The sequence below is a fragment of the Alosa sapidissima genome, chromosome 3 (genome assembly GCF_018492685.1).
Source record: "Alosa sapidissima isolate fAloSap1 chromosome 3, fAloSap1.pri, whole genome shotgun sequence".
Lineage (NCBI taxonomy): Eukaryota > Metazoa > Chordata > Actinopteri > Clupeiformes > Clupeidae > Alosa > Alosa sapidissima.
The window spans coordinates 35,904,017-35,922,773 of record NC_055959.1 but is presented as its reverse complement, the minus strand read 5'-3'; the positions used below and the strand labels follow the sequence as shown (position 1 = coordinate 35,922,773).

The 18,757-nt window shown below is 45.1% G+C and overlaps 1 protein-coding gene across 1 annotated transcript in view; it reads left to right on the top strand.

Annotated features, from left to right (window-relative positions):
* The window catches only part of stx1b (syntaxin 1B), a 57,346-nt gene that overhangs the window by 30,395 nt on the left and 8,194 nt on the right, over positions 1-18,757 (top strand). The window contains exons 4-8 of the mRNA XM_042087086.1: positions 4,184-4,258; positions 10,831-10,904; positions 14,398-14,506; positions 15,545-15,618; positions 16,038-16,175. Coding sequence (XP_041943020.1) covers positions 4,184-4,258; positions 10,831-10,904; positions 14,398-14,506; positions 15,545-15,618; positions 16,038-16,175 — 470 coding nt within the window. The remainder of the gene's footprint in view (positions 1-4,183; positions 4,259-10,830; positions 10,905-14,397; positions 14,507-15,544; positions 15,619-16,037; positions 16,176-18,757) is intronic.

Here is an 18,757-nt window from a genome sequence, read left to right as displayed (position 1 = left end):
TTGTTGGAGTTCTCACAGAGGTCTATTTGGCACCATGTTCACAAAGACGGCTACGCAGTGGACTGTTTTAGTCCAGACCACAGGCCTGACCTCTGCATCGGCCCTTCACACCTGTTTTAGTCCAGACCACAGGCCTGACCTCTGCATCGGCCCTTCACACCTGGATAACTGCTGGTAAAGGTCACGTTCACCTCTGTGGGGTCTTTAAACCAGGATGAACAGCTTGTAATACTCATTTAATTCTGTTTACTGAGTTCTTGTCATTTTTCAGTGAAATTCCATCCTTTTTCAAGTTATTTTATAGTTATAAAGATTTAGTTTATAAAGATTAGTCACTATAGATATGACCAGTAAATGGTACTGTTACAGTTATAACCGCAGGTAATGTCAAGGCTTGAGTTTCGTTAGGTCAACCAACATATTATGATCAATGATAGTATAACTGAAACAATTTAGTGCATTTAGTTATCATGTATATATTTAGCACACACACACACACACACACACACACACACACACATACCCAGGGCCCAGACCCACAGAGGTTGCACATGCACAGAGCAGAGGGTTGTGAGTCAGGCTCACTCAATGAATCTTTCAGTGTGCATCTCAGACACACACACATCACACATCACACACATCACACACACACTACAGTCTGGCTCTGCAGTCTCAAGTCTCAGGCCTCACGCGAAACCCCTTAGCAGTCACGGACAGGACCCCCCCCCCTCCCCAGAATTCTGTTAATCCAGTGTGTGTGTGTGTGTGTGTGTGTGTGTGTGTGTGTGTGTGTGTGTGTGTGTCTGTGTGTGTGTGTGTGTCTGTGTGTGTGTGTGTGTGTGTGTGTCAAGTGTGTATGTATATTGGTTGTGTATGTCAGCATTTGCATGCCAGTTTTCTTCGGTTCAACATTTTCATGCATGATGTCACTGCATTTATGTTTTACTTGCATGTGTGTGTCTAATATGTGGTTTGCATGTGTGTGTCTAATATGTGGTTTGCATGTGTGTGTCTAATATGTGGTTTGCATGTTCTGTTTTTTCTCCCTTTCCCATCTTTCTGTCGCTTTCTTTCTTTATCTCTCTATCATTCTTTCTTTTTTCTTTATTCTTTCCCCCCCCCCCCCTTTTTAACCTATGCATCATTAAGGATTGACCTTGGAAGACAATGCTTGTGAAGCATGAGCCCTTCAGTAAGCAATGCTGTTACTGGTTAGCAGGTGGCTAACCGGTAAATACATGTTTTTAATAGTGTTGTCACTGTGCTTTGTACGCGCGTGTGTGTGTGTGTGTGTGTGTGTGTGTGTGTGTGTGTGTGCAGACATGTATTTGTATGTGTTTGTGTGGCCGTCTCTGTAATTATGAATTATATATTTTTTTAAATAAATTATTTTAGAATTGTTAAATAATTATTTTTCAATTATTTTCAATTATATTATATCATTTTCAAAAATCATATTCCATTATTCAAATGTACCCAAAGGCCTTTGTGGGTGAAAGTGAGAGTGGCCTACCTAAATCCCTTTTTGTTTGTTTACTTATTTGTTTATTTGTGTGTCTGTGTGCTTATCTTGTGTTTTCTATTTTCTTTTTTTCTCGTTGAGTGATCTCATCTCTCTCAGAAGGACACAGTATCACTCATGCTGAGGACCCCGTTTAGTACATCAGCAAAATACATGATTTCATTTGATAACAACCCCCCACCCACCAACAAGAAGTGCTGGCCAGAGACAACAGTATCGACTATAAGGAGCAGCTGTGAGCAAACAGTTAGATGCCACTTCTGTGATATAGGACACGTTTCACATTTGTGCAATCAATTTACTTACACGATATTTGATCCACACATGACTATCAACAACACACTGACTAAAACTACGAGTGTTGTGTTTTAGGAAGATAGAGGATTCATGTTTGTTTTGCGGAATTGTTAAGGGTAAGTTTCATTTTGTAAGTTTAAGTTCTATTTTTTTTTATGTGTTAAATCAGCCAATTCTTCAAAACATGAGTGTACATTTTAATTTTTCAGTTTAGAACAGCGCTTTTGATTTCTTTCAGATACAGATTTTAAAAGCTATGAGAATATGTGGTTAGTCTATAGTGGTTCATTTTTTTTTTTTTTTTAGTTTATTTATTGCTTGCTAATATTACTTGTATACAACATGATTCACATTTTTAAACTTGTGTTGCATTCATTTCAAAATATTTTGCCTCCAAACCTTTTGCACATCTTGCATCAAACATTTATCTCACTGTTTTCAGTGGAGGAGCTCAGGATCTGAGCTGTATAGGCTGTGGAATCCCATACACCCTTAATTGCAACACACAGGTCTTACGCAACTAATTGCTGAGGAATCACAGTATGGTCATGCGAAGTGTTACCTATAATTGCAAATGAAGGAGTCAGTCCTTCTCTCAGCACCTTTCAGCTGAGCTATATGCTGGGGGGAGAGGTCTACTGGAACAATAAAACAGTGCTGGCAATTTAGTAATTAATTACAGCTCGTTATGCACAGTTGTAATTAATTGGTGATAAATAAACATGCCATGCATATAGAGATGCTGCCGCTGACGACAGATCACACCACCCTGTTGGGAGTCTCTCTACCCCCCCCCCCCTCTCTCTTCCTCTCCCTCTCTCTCTCTTCCTCTCCCTCTCTCTCTCTTCCTCTCCCTCTCTCTCTCTCTTTCTCTTTGTATCTTCCTCTCTCTGTCTTTCTCTTCATCTCCCTCTCTCTCTTTCCCCCTCGTCCTTCTCCTATTTCTCTCTCTCCCTGTCTTTCTCCTCCTCCCCCTCTCGTCCTCTTTCTCTCTTTCTCTCTCTGCCCCCCCCTTTCTCTCCCTCTCCCTCTCTCTCTCCCTCTTCCTATCCCTCTCTCTCCCTCTCTCCCTGGTGCTGTGTGGTGAGGGTGGAAAGAGCTCTCTGTGCTTGATCTGTCATCTGAGGAGGTGCATCATGTAGTGTCTTTGTTGAGGAAGGTAGACAGAAAAGAGAGCGATGGAGAGGAGGAGAGAGGGAGGTGAAGTGGAAGAGAGAGAGAGAGTGGGAGGGAGAGAGAGAGAGGGTGAAGGAGAGAGAGGGAGGTGAATTAGATGATAGGGAGTGGGTGAGAGGGAGGGAGAGAGGGAAAAGGAGAGAGAGAAAGAGGGAGGGAGGAACAGAGAGGGTGGGAGTGAGGGAGAAAGGAAGGAGAGAAAGAGGGAGGGAGGAACAGAGAGGGTGGGAGTGAGGGAGAAAGGAAGGAGAGAAAGAGGGAGGGAGGAACAGAGAGGGTGGGAGTGAGGGAGAAAGGAAGGAGAGAGAATAAGAGAATAAGAGAGGGAGGAAGACGAGGTGAAGGGTGGATGCAAGATGGAAAGAGGTAGAGAGAGAAAGAGAGAGAAGGAGATAAAGAGAGAGGGAGGGGGAGAGGAAGGGAGAGTTGTGCATTGGAGAGAGGAATGGCTGAGTTGGTGACCAGTGAGCTAGTGGCTCTGCAGTGAGCATAAATCAGGAGTGCAGGGCTGCAGTTGGACACACACACACACACACACACACACACACACACACACACACACACACACACACACACACACACACACACATGCTTAAGCATTATATCCACCAGTTACCCCCCCCCCCCCCCCCCCCCACACACACACACACACACACACACACACACACATACACACATACACACATATAGTCTCACACACAGACACAGTCAGTCAGAGACACACACACAGACCTCCAGACCACACACACACACACACTGCTTCCAGCTCTTCTTGTCCACCTACTGCTGAGCCTAGAGCAGCCACACACTTGTTCCCACTCTCGTATTACTCATGATTACCCAGCACTACTCACTACTCACTCCCACACACAGAACTATCTCTCACACACACGCATACACACAGGCACATACACACACATGCATGCTCACTGCTCACGCACACGCACACACACGCACACACACATACACACACGCACACACACATACACACACATACACACACGCACACACACATACACACACCGCACCCCCCCCCCCCCCCACACACCCCCACACACACACACATATTGTACTCCAACATTTCCTCACCTCCCATAATGGCATTTTTGTCACAATGTTCTCATCATGATGAGGTCTGCTTTCTATCTCCCGTATTCATTCTTTCTCTCTCTCTAATCTCTGCCTCAGAAACCAAGCAGGAGTTGGAGGACCTTACAGCTGACATCAAGAAGACAGCCAATAAAGTTCGCTCAAAATTAAAAGGTACGCTAAGTGTAATTTTTTTTTCAAATGCCTTTGCTACAGACCTCATGGAAAATGGTGACAAACTGATTTCTTCCATCTTACCCTCCCATTACAGGTCTGCTTACTGTGAAATATGTATTAATATATTAATATATATTGCATATATATTAATAAATAAGAGTATATACTTTCTGAGAGGAGAAACCCTAATGAGGATGTACAATATGAGATGCATCTGCTGGCGCTAGGAATCTCAAAGTCCTGAAATATTCTGCCGGAGGCTATACAGTATCTGTAAATCGAAATGCAAATCCATTTCATATTCTCTAAGTAATTTACAAAAAAATGAAGGCTTTTAGTTTCAGTGTGATTTTATAGTATAAAAAGAAAGGAATGAATCATCCATGAGAATGTTTGCCCAGAAGCATCCAAGAGAGAACAAGAGAGACTGAGAGAGAGGGAGAGTGAGAGACAGAGAGAGAGAGACAAATATGTATAAATAATTAAAGGACAAGTTCGGTATTTTACACTTAAAGCCCTGTTTTCAGATAGTTTATGATTAAATAGAACGTTTAAGATTGAAATTTGGACACATGCTGCTGTCCTGAGACTTTTCGGTTTCTGTGGTAGTGCCGCCCCTCCTCCACAACGCTGCATAGGTGCACTGGAACAATCCTTCCTAAAACGCATTAAACTTTCGTTTACAAAGACGTGAAACTCACCGAGTGGTCAGGGGTGTTCACTGATATGCTCACACAAAAATCACAAAAATTTCAATCTTAAACGTTCTATTTAATCATAAACTATCTGAAAACAGGGCTTTAAGTGTAAAATACCGAACTTGTCCTTTAACCTTAAGTGAGTTTCAGCACATCCTTGCACCACCCCTGTACAGTTCAGTGCAAACCTCTTCATGGGTGATGTGAGGGGATTTAGTCTGTGTGTTCACTACTGCCCTCTCTTCAACCTCCCCTCCACACACACACACACACACACACACACACACACTCACAAGGTGGACCATAAACCTTACATCCAGGCACTTGTCTCGTATTCTGAGCATAGCGGCCTCGCGGCCGTCGGCGTACCTCACATCAGGTAATTCTACTTTCTACATAGCAGGCTTTTACAGTGGACACTAGACAGCGGCAGCCCAGCATTAGTAATGCCTGAATTTAAAGCATCCAGCCAAATACGTGAAATATTGAAATAAGTCTCAATAAATCGCGCGCACAGCAGCAGCGGCGGCTTGCATTGATTTATCTGTGTGGGAAGACTTTGATTTGGTGCCCGGCTCGATATTAGTCACGGGATTTACGGCCGGCCATGCAGACTTCATATTGGTCATTTTGGTTTTTCTGTAGGACTGCGGACTCATAAAAAGGGAGCCCGCATTCAGTCTTAACGGCTGATAATTACTTGGCCCCTTTGATAGGGGAACCAGTGTGTCGAGGTCAACCGTTTAAATGTCCGGATTTGACTATAGTGAAGAGAGGAATTACAGCTTCCCTGCAGTCGCCTGAGTCGTGTGGGCTAACAGCTAGCAGCTAAGCGCTAACCCATTGGGGTTCAAGGTCAGAGCGTTGAGCATATGGATGAGGAGGAGCGACCGTGAATCCGCTCAGGAGGAGAACCGTGCGCTTATGGTTGCATACATACATGTCTTCATGTAATATAGATGGCAGATACCTATTACTTTCTGCCCGCTATGTGATACAAGGCGTGTAACACCCAGCAGACCATGGCAGGCGGTGACGGTGACGGTGGCGCTGGCGGTGGCAAGGTTTCTCCCCACGCCTTGCGGCTACTGCGGTGTCAAGGTTTCTCCCCACGCCTTGCGGCTACTGCGGTGTCAAGGTTTCTCCCCACGCCTTGCGGCTACTGCGGTGTCAAGGTTTCTCCCCACGCCTTGCGGCTACTGCGGTGTCAAGGTTTCTCCCCACGTCTTGCGGCTACTGCGGTGTCAAGGTTTCTCCCCACGTCTTGCGGCTACTGCGGTGTCAAGGTTTCTCCCCACGCCTTGCGGCTACTGCGGTGGCGGCCCCCTCCTCCTCCTCGGGAGTGGAGCGTGCGCTAATAAATTGCATGCCTGGGCTGAGGAGCGCGCTGTAGATTAAAAGCTGCTGAATGTATACATCAGTTCAGCTCCGCTCCACCATGTCTACTCAGCTGCCTACTCAGCATCGTCACGCTCCTTCTAGTCCGTTCCAAAAAAGCTGCGCTGCTATCCGAACAGCCAGAGGTGGGAGGAGGACGCTGAGGAGACGGCGACATCACTCTCGTCTTTGAGCCTGCAGCATCTCGTCGCCGACTGGCAGGATGTCAGGTCACATCTCAGTTAGCTCCGTGTGCATCTCAGGAACACTAGCAGGGCTAACCCCTAGCGTGGCTAACCCCTAGCGTGGCTAAGCCCTAGCAGGGCTAACCCCTAGCGTGGCTAACCCCTGCCCACATGGCCTACCCCTCCTCCCCATCATAGATAAAACCTCACCTGATCTCCGCAGTCAGAGCGCACAAAAACCCTGGCACCTACAGGTGATCCATGGGGCTGTAGGAACTATGGGATGGAGGGAATGATTGTTGTCCAGTTTTACTCTTCATGTGTTAAGAGGTAACGTTGGCTTCCAGAATTATGCATATTCTATATTTAGAATTCACACAAAATTCCATTATATGCATTAAGGAATTTACAATGCCAATTTAAGATTCCACCCCAGGTGAGAAGCAATTTATTCCATTAAAGGAATCAACGCATGATCTTCTCAACACTTTGTCCCACTGCATTACTGCAAGAATAATTCATCAGATGGAAATGAGGAATGTGGTGAGCACGCGTGAGCTGCGATGTGATGCGGTGCAGTGCAGTGCAGTGTGGGATGTGCCAGAGTCGTGGGAAGCCCCTGCCCTCTGTGGGCTCTGCCTTGAGCCAACCACCCTTCTCTAAACATGATCGATGACCACTGAATGACAGCCCAGTCTGCCCTGCGCCATATTGATATTTACTCATGGCTGTGTATGCGTTTGTTTATGGCTGCATTAGAGAGACATTCTCCGGCATCATGGCTGATAGAAGCTGACTAGGCAAGAGATAGAGGTGGAGGTGGGGGGTGGGGTGGAGGAGAAACTGGGCTTCGCTCCAAAGGAAATGCCTGTTATAGAACCGAGATAGAAGGTTGAAGTGGCCCGAGAAAAACCCACTCTTAGAAAAACACCACTGCACCTGGAACGCTTTATACCTACTCAGAGTTTAGTTGGCCCCAAAATGGCCGCTCCCCCCATGGAGAGAAACGCAGCCATCGGAGGTGTGCACTGCACTGCACTGCACTGTTCAAGGCCTCAGACTCCTCTTACATAACAGTCATAGTAGTTCACAGCCCGAAGCCCCTAAGGGTCCCATTCAGATTTAGAGATTAATGATTAGCACTTGGTTGCTGGCCGATTAGGATGCAGTGTACGGTTCAATATTTATAAAGCCTGCAGCACTGTCCACTGGTACAAAGCAGTCTGGGTCATGTATTAATAGACGGCCCACATTATCCTCGTGCATGTTTATTCAAAGATGACTTAAAATAGTGATGACAAAGCTGCAGCTAGTTAAAAGCTTTGTGGAAGGAAGGACTCAGCTAAACAGCTTTTAAAATCAACGGCCTTTTCCGACATTTGTGCATGACACGAATCAATTAAGGTCTGAGATATTAACAAGATTTGTGTCAAGATCCCCTCTTATTCTTGACAGCACACTGGCACTAACTCTGGGCCAACACAGCGCCAGATCTGGCAGTGATTTGGCCCAAGTCTGGCTTAGGTCTGGCAGTGATTTAGCTATCATGCACAGCTTTAAGTGGTTCACTATATTGTTAAAAGCACATGTCGCTCCTCACAATAGGCAGCTCTGTGTCTCACATGAAAGCCACTGCTATCCGAGTGTGTGTGTGTTTGTGTGTGTGTGTGTGTGTGTGTGTGTGTGTGTGTGTGTGTGTGTGTGTGTTTGTGTGTGTGTGTGTGTGTGTGTGTGTGTCTGTGTCTGTGTCTGTGTGTGGTGGCAGGGGGGGTTGTGGAGAGTTCTCCAGCAGTATGTGTTGGGGACTAATCTTTTTTGACGCCTCCACTCAATTTATTTGAAGTTGCTGAGTCGTGTTCTGTCTCTCTCTCTTTCCTCCTTTCTCTCTGTCTCTCTCTCTCTCCTTTCTATCTCCTCCTTTCTCTCTCTCTCTCTCTTTTTATTGTCATCATTTAGCTTCATACCTCCCCCTCATGCAGTTGTTTCCCTCAAATTGCATCACAAGGACTTTGAAGACGAGCCGGTCGATATCAAAGCTCGCGAGCGACCGGGGCGTGGGCATATGGATGCTGGGCATAACGGGGCATGGGCATATGGATGCTGGGCATAACGGGGCGTGGGCATATGGATGCTGGGCATAAAACAATGTGGCAGCGGCGAGGCTCCAAATAGAACCCGTCTTTCTTTCTGCTGAGGTTCACCAAGTGCTCGACGGACTCGTAGGAAGATGCGGCTACTTTGTTCTTGAAGGAGATAAGAATGGGCGTTTAGGCTGAAGTCCTCCCACATGTCCTTCTGTCGTATTCGCTAAATACAGCTTTCTCGTGCCCGCGCCACTAAATGGCAGAACTTTATATCGTGTGTTGGCCCTTGTAATAAATAGCTTATTTATAATGTAAATAGAACACATTTTCAGGTAACACACTTTTATCCAAAGTGACTTACAAATAAGAACTAACGTTCTCTATTCATCTGTGGTATCAAAATTACCATCAACCTACATTGCAAAGCGGACCTTTGTGCAACAATAGATAAATAGTACTTTTACAAACACCATCAGACTACCAGAGCATGAGACAAAGTTAAAGTACCAGTCAAAGGAAATAGTAGTAGAAGGTGAAGTAAGCAGATGAAAGTAGAAGAAAACAAGTGCATGGGAAGTGCATGGCAAGTGCATGGCAAGTGCATGGGAAGTGCATGGCAAGTGCATGGGAAGTGCATGGGAAGTGCATGGCAAGTGCATGGGAAGTGTTGGGAGAGTTAGATGTGTCAGGAGAGGAGGCATTCTCAGAAGTGTTGGGAGAGTTAGATGTGTCAGGAGAGGAGGCATTCTCAGAAGTGTTGGGTCATCCAGAGCTTCTTACAGGGGCGGCACGGCCAGTCATCACTTTAGAGGCCAGTTTTCCTTTGTCAACATTGCCTGCTTGCCTGAATTTTCTGGTTAATACTCTCTGACTTAATAAAATGACAGTTAACAAGATATAAACATTATACGTTAAACATTATATTGTGTGGTTTCATAAGTCATGGACCACTGTGTGTGAGCCAGTATCTCTGAGCTCTGCCTTCCCCAGGCACACTCTCGTGCTCTTCATTAGAGGGCCACTCCTGGGGGGTGGGGTGGGGGTGTATAGCTAAAAGGCGGAAAATCACATTTAATATGAAATCTTCTCAATTACTCCCACAGAGATTCTAGTAGCGCCTACTATAGCGCAGTATTTATGCAGATGCCACTGAGACAGTGGTGTGCGGAATATGTAGTAGAGGTAAAATTCCAATTAAATGTTTTGTCCTATTTTGCATATGGACATGCAGTTTCTCGCATCTGAAGTATTCAGGAAAGAAGAGGTATAGATATATGGATATATCGACTCCTCTTTACTCACCCCTGAAAACGCTTTTCGCCTCTTGCGGTGTTTCTATATTCTTAATTGTAATTACCTCAAATAAAAAATGTTATAAATAAATATGACTGTGGAGCTTGAGGCGCGGTTATTCAAGATGGCGCCCAGCTGTGTTTTGGTGTGGGGCGGTGAGGCCCTGCCGGGGGCCTGCTGGTTGGTGCGGGAGCGTCTCGGCCCAGTGCTCCGGCCCTTCCTCTGTCTCCCCTGGAGGGATCCCTGGGAATTCTGCAGGGCTCAGAAGTGATCGGAATCACTTACGCTGACAAATGACGCCCGCGAGATTCCCTCCCGAAGCAACTAAAGGATTCGCATTTGCTCAGAAAGATGTTTAGGCTGAATTGCATTAGGCTCAGAAGAGATATTCCAGGGACCTCTTTTGGTTGATTCGTGTGTGTGTGTGTGTGTGTGTGTGTGTGTGTGTGTGTGTTTTTCCAAAGGCAGAATTACATTTGCCTAATGAGGAGGTGTATGCATGCAGCCTGAGTGGGCCACTTAGTAATGCGCCTGATAGGTTTGGCAACGTAAAGAGAGTTCCTCTCCCCTGCGTCTGTGGCTTTTTAAGGAGGCCGTTCTTAAACTCCCCTCGATGGCTTCTGCATTTAGATAAGTGCGTTGAAGCAGAAATCAACCATAAACCCAAAGAGTAGAACATTTCCTCACACACACACACACACACACAGACACACACACACACAAACACAAACACACAAACAGCTTTAGTTTAGTGGGCTATGCATATTAATTAGAGAGCCAACAATTGTCATACCACATTCCACACATTTTCTTTGCAGCATTTTACAGCAGATTTAGCAGGAAATGAATGCCCTTCTTCCTGTATCATATGCATGGTGTATGCATCGTAGGGTTCATGAATTAAATCTTGTGCGATTTGTATTCTCCCTCAGCAATCGAGCAGAGCATTGAGCAGGAGGAGGGCATGAACAGATCATCCGCAGACCTGCGAATCCGGAAGACACAGGTGAGCTTCTTGGGCCTGCAGTGAAGCTATCTGTTATTGTATGTGCAGGAAAGAAAAGCCGATCACTGAACAATACTGGTATTCTTTCATTTTTCTGGAACATTCTCAAGATTTGATGTCATTGAATCTGAAACATTATCTACCCTAACTTCATGTCTCTCCACATGTAACTTCAGACCCGGAAGAACCACAGCATACCATGTTACAACTGTCTAGCCCTCAAACCTTCACAGATATTGATATCAGAGCCATAGAACTGGCCCACGCCTAGTGCATATCTATTGAGTTTGTCAATTATAAATGGAAAATTTGAAACATTATATAACATTATATTTATATTCAACAGTCATGCTCCTTTTTTCCCTCTTTCATCAAAAAATTTTAAAAATAATAGCATTTTGAGAATCTTATGTTAGACAGTGTTTTACTGTTTACTGATGGAAAGCTACATATTCTAATCTAACCACCATACATATGCCCAGCATTTGGCTTGTTACAACACGGGAATGAAAGAGATATTGTCAACCTGAGTGTCAAAAAGTGCTCCATAGATCTGCAGTTCTGTGCCAGACAGTCCTCATTATGCTCTTTGATTGAACCATTCAAAGACTTTGCCTTGTGCACTCTGACTCCTCACAGGCCTTGCTGCGATTTAAAATGCCTGAGTCTGCGCAAATAAATGCAGCCAAAGGTTAATGGGGAATTCTTCAATTCTTCAGTTCTCCAATAACAGGGGTCGGCATTGCCTCCCCTCAGGGGAAACCGACCGACCTGTGAGAGCCTGAGATCTGGGCCTGTGCCATGGCCCCGAGGGAACGTGTGCAACACCACTCTCCAGCAATAAGGAGACTGATAGACTCAACTAGCTTTGCGCTAATTAACTTTAATGTAAAGCTCCTCTACAAGCTGTAGGCAGGAAGCTGTCAAAGTGCTGTTCGAGAGGGGCTCATGAATGGCCTTAATGAATATTGATTATTTTCTCTTTTTGTTATCAAATATATAAGGATATACAAATGATACCATGTGTATTTGCTGAAGTAGACTTCTAACTTCTAAGCATAAAGTTAGGTTCTTAGTTTGACTACATCAAATCGACATCATCAAATCATAGTTAGAGATCTACAGAATATCTATATGCTTGCTATATACGTATATATAATGATATCTATACTTCCCGAAGTATAGAACATGTATGATTCTCCAAGCATTAGATAACCATGCTGGGCTCCTAGCTTACGTGTATCAGATCACAGCTAGAGCTCTACACACATCTCTCACTCTTCTCCTCCATATAATGTTGTCTCCTGAGAACGAGGAGGAGGAGGAGGAGGAGAACGAGGAGGAGGAGAACGAGGAGCAGAGGCGGAGTCCCCTTTAACCCAGATAGAAACAACCTCTCAAGGGGTCCCATGTCAGATCAGGGTCACATCATTTCTCAGGGGTCAACTTCAGTCCAGGAACTAGAACATTCTGTGTATCTGTTGTGAGGGTAGTAATGGCGTAGTGACCATTTTACTGTTTCATTATTTACTAAGCTTTTTATAGCACAAGATGAATATGTAAGGGATAATGTATAGCCCAGAACGCCGGTCATTATCGGGAAAATAAGTCCCGACAGGGCGAACAGGAAGGGTCCTGAAGGGACTTACAACACGCTGAACTGGAATCAAACATTCTTTAAAACACAGCTGATCAACCGTCTGCCTTCTGCAAGAAGTGACCGGACTACTTGGGGAGTGATATGAAAGACGTGACCCATTCCTTGACAGCAGCCTTTATTATAGGCCTACTTAGCAACAGTCTGTTATCGAGAAATATCAGACCTCCGAACGTTAGGAAGTCTCATTCCAGTGTATGGAGCATTCTACAGCATTTTGAAAAGCTGTGTAATAAAGATCATCAGTGTAGTACACATGTGGTTTCTGAAATGAGACCTGCACGTCCACATGGTCCTGCTTATCTGAGGCTGTCCTGAGTCTCTCGTTCCACTTCAAAACCCCAAGCTTCAGACCATGCCTGGTGCCATTAGTGCTGTAGTCATTCCTCTCCATGTTTGATCCACCATTTTACTGAATCAGTAAAACCAGTGAAGTGTACGCTGTAAGACACTGTGTAAGGTTTAAAAAAACCGAAGTGTGTTCAAATGCCTTTGATGCTACAGTATCAATCGTTACTACCCACATTTCACTACGTAGTTTTCCTCGACATATATATGTAGCTGTATATCTAGCCACACGAAACTCGCAGCGGTCCAAACCTGTTGAGACACTCAGACTCTGATTCACCCACACATAATTGTCACACATTTCACCCTCTGCTCATAACTCCTGCTGCTCACACCCATGACTGTCATTTAAGGAGAGTGATAAGCGGCTCCTGCAGCCTGTCCTCGTTCTCCTCTCCTCTCAGTGTCTTATCTGCACGCACACACACACACACACACACACACACACACACACACACACACACACACACACACACACACCAATGGCTCTCTCCTGTAGACAATGGGCATTGCTATTTCCTATCTCCTTGTTTGGCCACCACAGCTAAGGTGAGCGATCATCAGTCACACGGCTGGTGTAACAGAGGTGAGAGAATCCTCACCTTGCCGCCGTTTCTCACTCTGATAGCACCAGGAGCACAAGACAGGACCAACAGCCACTGTGTTTGTTCATAACCGGTATTATCTAGTATATGTGCTGTGAAGCCGATCATGACAGTGACATATAGATCTCAGACACAGAGGGAGGTAGTGGCTCTGCCTTCCTTTATGTGGTGTCGCTGTATATCATGGAGAGGATATATGTTCAAAAAAACTCACAAATCTGGAGCGTACCATCACTTTACTATCTCTAGATATAGATCTGCCCAGCCTCTGGCTCAGTTTGTATGTATGAAGTGGAATGGGCTTGGACTCTCTTCCTCTCTCTCTTTCTGTTTCTCTCTCTTAATGTCTCTCTCTCTCTCAATATCTCTCGCTCTCTCTCTCTTTCAGACACACACACACACATGCACACACACACATGCACAAATGCGTGAACAGGCATACATTTTTGCCCCTTGGGGATCAATAAAGTATCTATCTATCTATCTATCTATCTATCTATCTATCTATCTATCTATCTATCTATGTTTTGGTTAGCCTCTGGGTCAGTGATCTGAAGGATTTAAGGGCTGTGGTTCTCTGCTCATCCTTGGTTTGACCCCTGCTAGGCCCTGTGTAGTGTCAGGCTCAGGCATGCTCACTGCTGCCCCCTCTCGTGACTGCACGAGATGCAGAGGCAGGCCCTTTCTGCTGCGCCACCAAACATTGCTGTGACTTCAATGTCAGGGATCCTTACTCTCCCAAAGGGCCAAACCTGTATTTTCATTGGACAAAGCTTTTGTGGTGATCTTGTAATAATCTCTTGGGTGAATTTGTGGTTGTATTTCAATTCGTTTCATATTTTATTTTTCTATTTTGCGTGTTTTCTGATTTTCCTTGTCTCAGCACTCGACGCTGTCACGTAAGTTTGTGGAGGTCATGACTGAGTACAACACCACGCAGTCCAAATACAGAGACCGCTGCAAGGACCGCATCCAGAGGCAACTGGAGATCAGTGAGTGAAACACACACACACACACACACACACACACACACACACACACACACACACACACGCAAACACTCATACACATACACACACACACACACACACACACACACACACACACACACATACACACACACACACACACACACACACACACACACACTCATACACATACACACACACACACACACACTCATACTTCCTCACAAACAAAAGCACCTGCACCATTTTGAATGCGTACAGCACCAACGCATCCAAATACAATGATCATAAATGTTAGAAGGTCGTCAAAAATACACACAAGCACTCACACACACACACACACACACACTACACTTACATGAATACACTATATGCAGAACCTTTACCTATGCAGCCAATTAATGAGGACTAATACACACACACACACACACACACACACACACACACACACACACACACACACACACACACACACACACCTAACTTCACATGGATTCTAATTCACAGTTCAGTAAATAGGCTGTTATAATGTTTCATTATTATATGTACTGCACATTATAAGGCACTTTCTCTGCCTTTCAACACAAATAAGCCACAAAGACATATTTAGTAACACGGGTCAAACTCACAGTATTCCTGTTATATTCGCTGTCTGTTCCTCCTTTAAACATGACCTGTGACAGCAGTGATTTGTGTGGACAGCTGTGTTGGTCAATTCAGGGGCCCTGGTCGCTCACAGACATAAAATATGACTGACAGGTCAGCTAGGCTTTGTGTAGGGCAGTTTGTGTATAACCTTCACTTCAGTTAGCCTGATGCAGCCCTCCACAGTCTGTGTGAATGGCACAGTATCGCTGTAACCGAGAAGCAGCAAAAATGTTGTTGTGTCCAATGATTGGCATCCATTTGTTTGTTAGAACCATAGAACCAGGCCAGGTCCAATGTGAAGTCAGTCATGACTCCCTTAATGGGTCTACATTTCCCTGTGGCATAACTAGCTCTAACCTCTGTGTGTGTGTGTGTGTGTGTGTGTGTGTGTGTGTGTGTGTGTGTCTCTTGCAGCTGGGAGAACAACCACCAATGAGGAGCTGGAGGACATGTTGGAGAGTGGCAAGCTGGCCATTTTCACTGATGATGTGAGAGCACCTAACTAACTAATAACCATATGCTCGCATGTACACATTTGGCCATTTAAAGCAGCCATTCTCAACATGCTGCCTGCCAACCCACACAAATGATTCCAGATTGGGAGCCACGTGACATGCGTTCGCTTGCTTACACGTCACGTCAAACACACTACACGCTATACATAGACTATGTGTTGAAACGCAGGCACGTAATTGCACAGGAGTGTTAATGTAAACTGTTAGTTTGTTGAAGCATTTGTTTCATCAATCCACATGATGTAGAGACAGAAGGTGTGATGTTCCTTCTGGACCTGCTTTTTAGCTTTACTGAGTCAGTTATGTCACCGTCATTTACGAGGATGCTGTTGGTGTGTCCATCTTCGTCTTCTCATGCGCCTCAACTCTTCTTCGTCTCGGGCTGTTTTCAGATCAAAATGGACTCCCAGATCGACAAGCAGGCCCTCAACGAGATCGAGACTAGACACTCCGAGATCATGAAACTGGAGACCAGCATCCGCGAGCTCCACGACATGTTCCTGGACATGGCCATGCTGGTGGAGAGCCAGGTAAATCCCCCCTTAAACACACACACACACACACACACACACACATGCGCATGCACACATACACACACACACACACACACACACACACACAAACACATGTATACACACACACACACACACACATGCGCACACACACACACACACACGCGCACACACACACATGTGTGCGCGCACACACACACACTAATGCCTAAAGACATCGCTTGCTGAATGACCTCTGAATCCAAGTGACCTAACCAGCGCATAGTGTATGCAGACTGTACACTGACATCCATATGAAAAACATTTATACGGCCCTTTAAGCAATTGCTCTTGAAGAGTTATATTAATATTAATTTCCAGTTAAAAATACCTCCTCGCTTGTCATTGACTCCTGTCGGCCATTTTGTTTTCAGAAGGGCTACCAATGTGCTTAGAGCTCAAGGAGTGTGTTCACAGGACCTGAGCTAATGGATTCAGAGACCTCCAGGCCTATTGGCGCTTGCACAGGCAGCCTCCTCCATGCCTGCCGTAGTCTATTTTAGCAAAGGACCTCACGTAACCGCAACCTGTCAACATGTTTTCTATTCCTCTCCAAAAAAACTCCTCCACACTGAATCCCCTTGAAAACAGGCCAGAGAAGTGAAAAACTGAGGCTGTGGCTGTGGCCGTTTCGGAGAGACTCTGTCTCTGGACCCCTCTCTGTGTAGGGGACAAGCTGACACATTAGCAAGGACAGCCAGGCTGTGCAAGCCCTCAGCAAGGACATTTATATTCCGTGGCATGGAGATAATTACGAGCTGGTAATGCAAGACGTCACTCGACCAGTTTAGGTCAGTGTGTCCCTTGACCCCCCCCCCCCCCCCTCCCCCAACAGTGTCCAGTTCCACAAGCCCAGGATCTTTTAGTGGTTTCTTGTTCAGTCACATTGTTTTAACTGCCAATGATAGATAGTTCCAGTCGACCATGGAACTAATTTCAACCCTGAGCCAGCGCACAGGCAGAGCCCCACCATATGACCTCCCTCTCTCGTACATCTCTTTTGATCCTGACTTGCTATCTGTGCAGCTCATGTACCCAGGCGTTTAATGGCTTCGTTTCCAGGGCGCCTTTTAGCTGGAGTCTAATTGAATGTTGGTTGCTGAAGCAGCACCAATCTCTTATTCCTCGTACATGAAATTCCTCAGCATCGTGTAATCCATCAGAATGACCCAAATTATGGAATTGCTCCTGGGGATGAGGGGAGTATGCTATGTTTAGCACATGTACTACAAACGGTGGTTCTCTCTCTCTCTGTGTGTGTGTGTGTGTGTGTGTGTGTGTGTGTGTGTGTGTGTGTAAGGGAGGTTAATCATGTCTTCCAGCTACAGAAAATATGAATGGCATGTCTTGTCTCCAAGGATGCTATGTAGTACACCTGGCAATGCTATTGTAAAAACCTGTCTATGCAGACCTGAAATGTATCAGCCAGAAAGGTTACCAGCTTGTATTGATGCACACACCCACACATGTATCTGAGTAGGTCATGCATTATATAATTGGTTTTGAGGTTCAAAAAAGCAGCGCTGAGCAGTTGAAAAGATAGGCTGCAGGCAGGCGCAAGGACGCTGCTACAAACTGTCAGAATAGAAACACATGGCAGATGTCTTCTTCCTGGAGAACTGGGCCGAGTCTGGGCCAGCAGTGGCCCAGATCCTCTCCGATTCCGTTTCAGGGTCTGCTGCTGATAAAATGGGAAATAATGATCAAACACACCGCTATATGATACACATATATGGTATGCATAGGCCTACTCACATACAAATGAATATTATAAATATATAAAGTATACTGCACAAATAAGACATAAAAACATAAAATATAAAATACAACAGTTAAGCCTAGTGTAGGCTTCGTCACCAGAGACTTAATTTCCTCCTTCTAGGGTAGACAGAGTTGTGGCCAAATCCCAAAAGAAAATAAATGCATTTCCTGTGTTGATCCATCAACTGCCCTCTTACCGGCTGTTAAATCCCTACACAAACACCGTGTTTACCCTCGCTTTAAAGGTCAAAGGTTAACCTGTGGCGAGAAGCTGGGGGCTCCTTAAAGCCCTGACTCAATCGCACTCAGTAACTGAGGTCTGTTTGCACAAATCAGGCGGCTTTAGCTACCATAACAACCAGTGTTGTTTCCCCTAAATGGCGTAGGATCTATAGAGTCCTCCCAGGGCTGTTGCCGTGTAAGCGGCCTTATCTCTTATTATCTTAACCCTCTCCATGTTACACCAGATCGCCTTTGGTCTCCAGCACCACGGTGAGTTTCAGCAGCTGTTGAGAATATTGACACTGATAACAAAGCTAAGCGGCACAAAAGCATGCCTTAGACAAAGAAAACAAAAGCAGCTGCGGCCTTACAGATCATCTGAATAACATCACAATTACACTATTAGGGAGAAATTAAGGTTTTCTCTCCAAAAGCTGCAGAGGGCTACATGCATGTTTCTCTTTGTCATGTTTGTTTGTATATACTAATAAGCACAGAGCACTTTAATTTGCCATAGATGTGAATGGAACCTAAAGTCTTGGTTGTGAATTGTGTGTGTGTATGTATGTGTGTGTGTG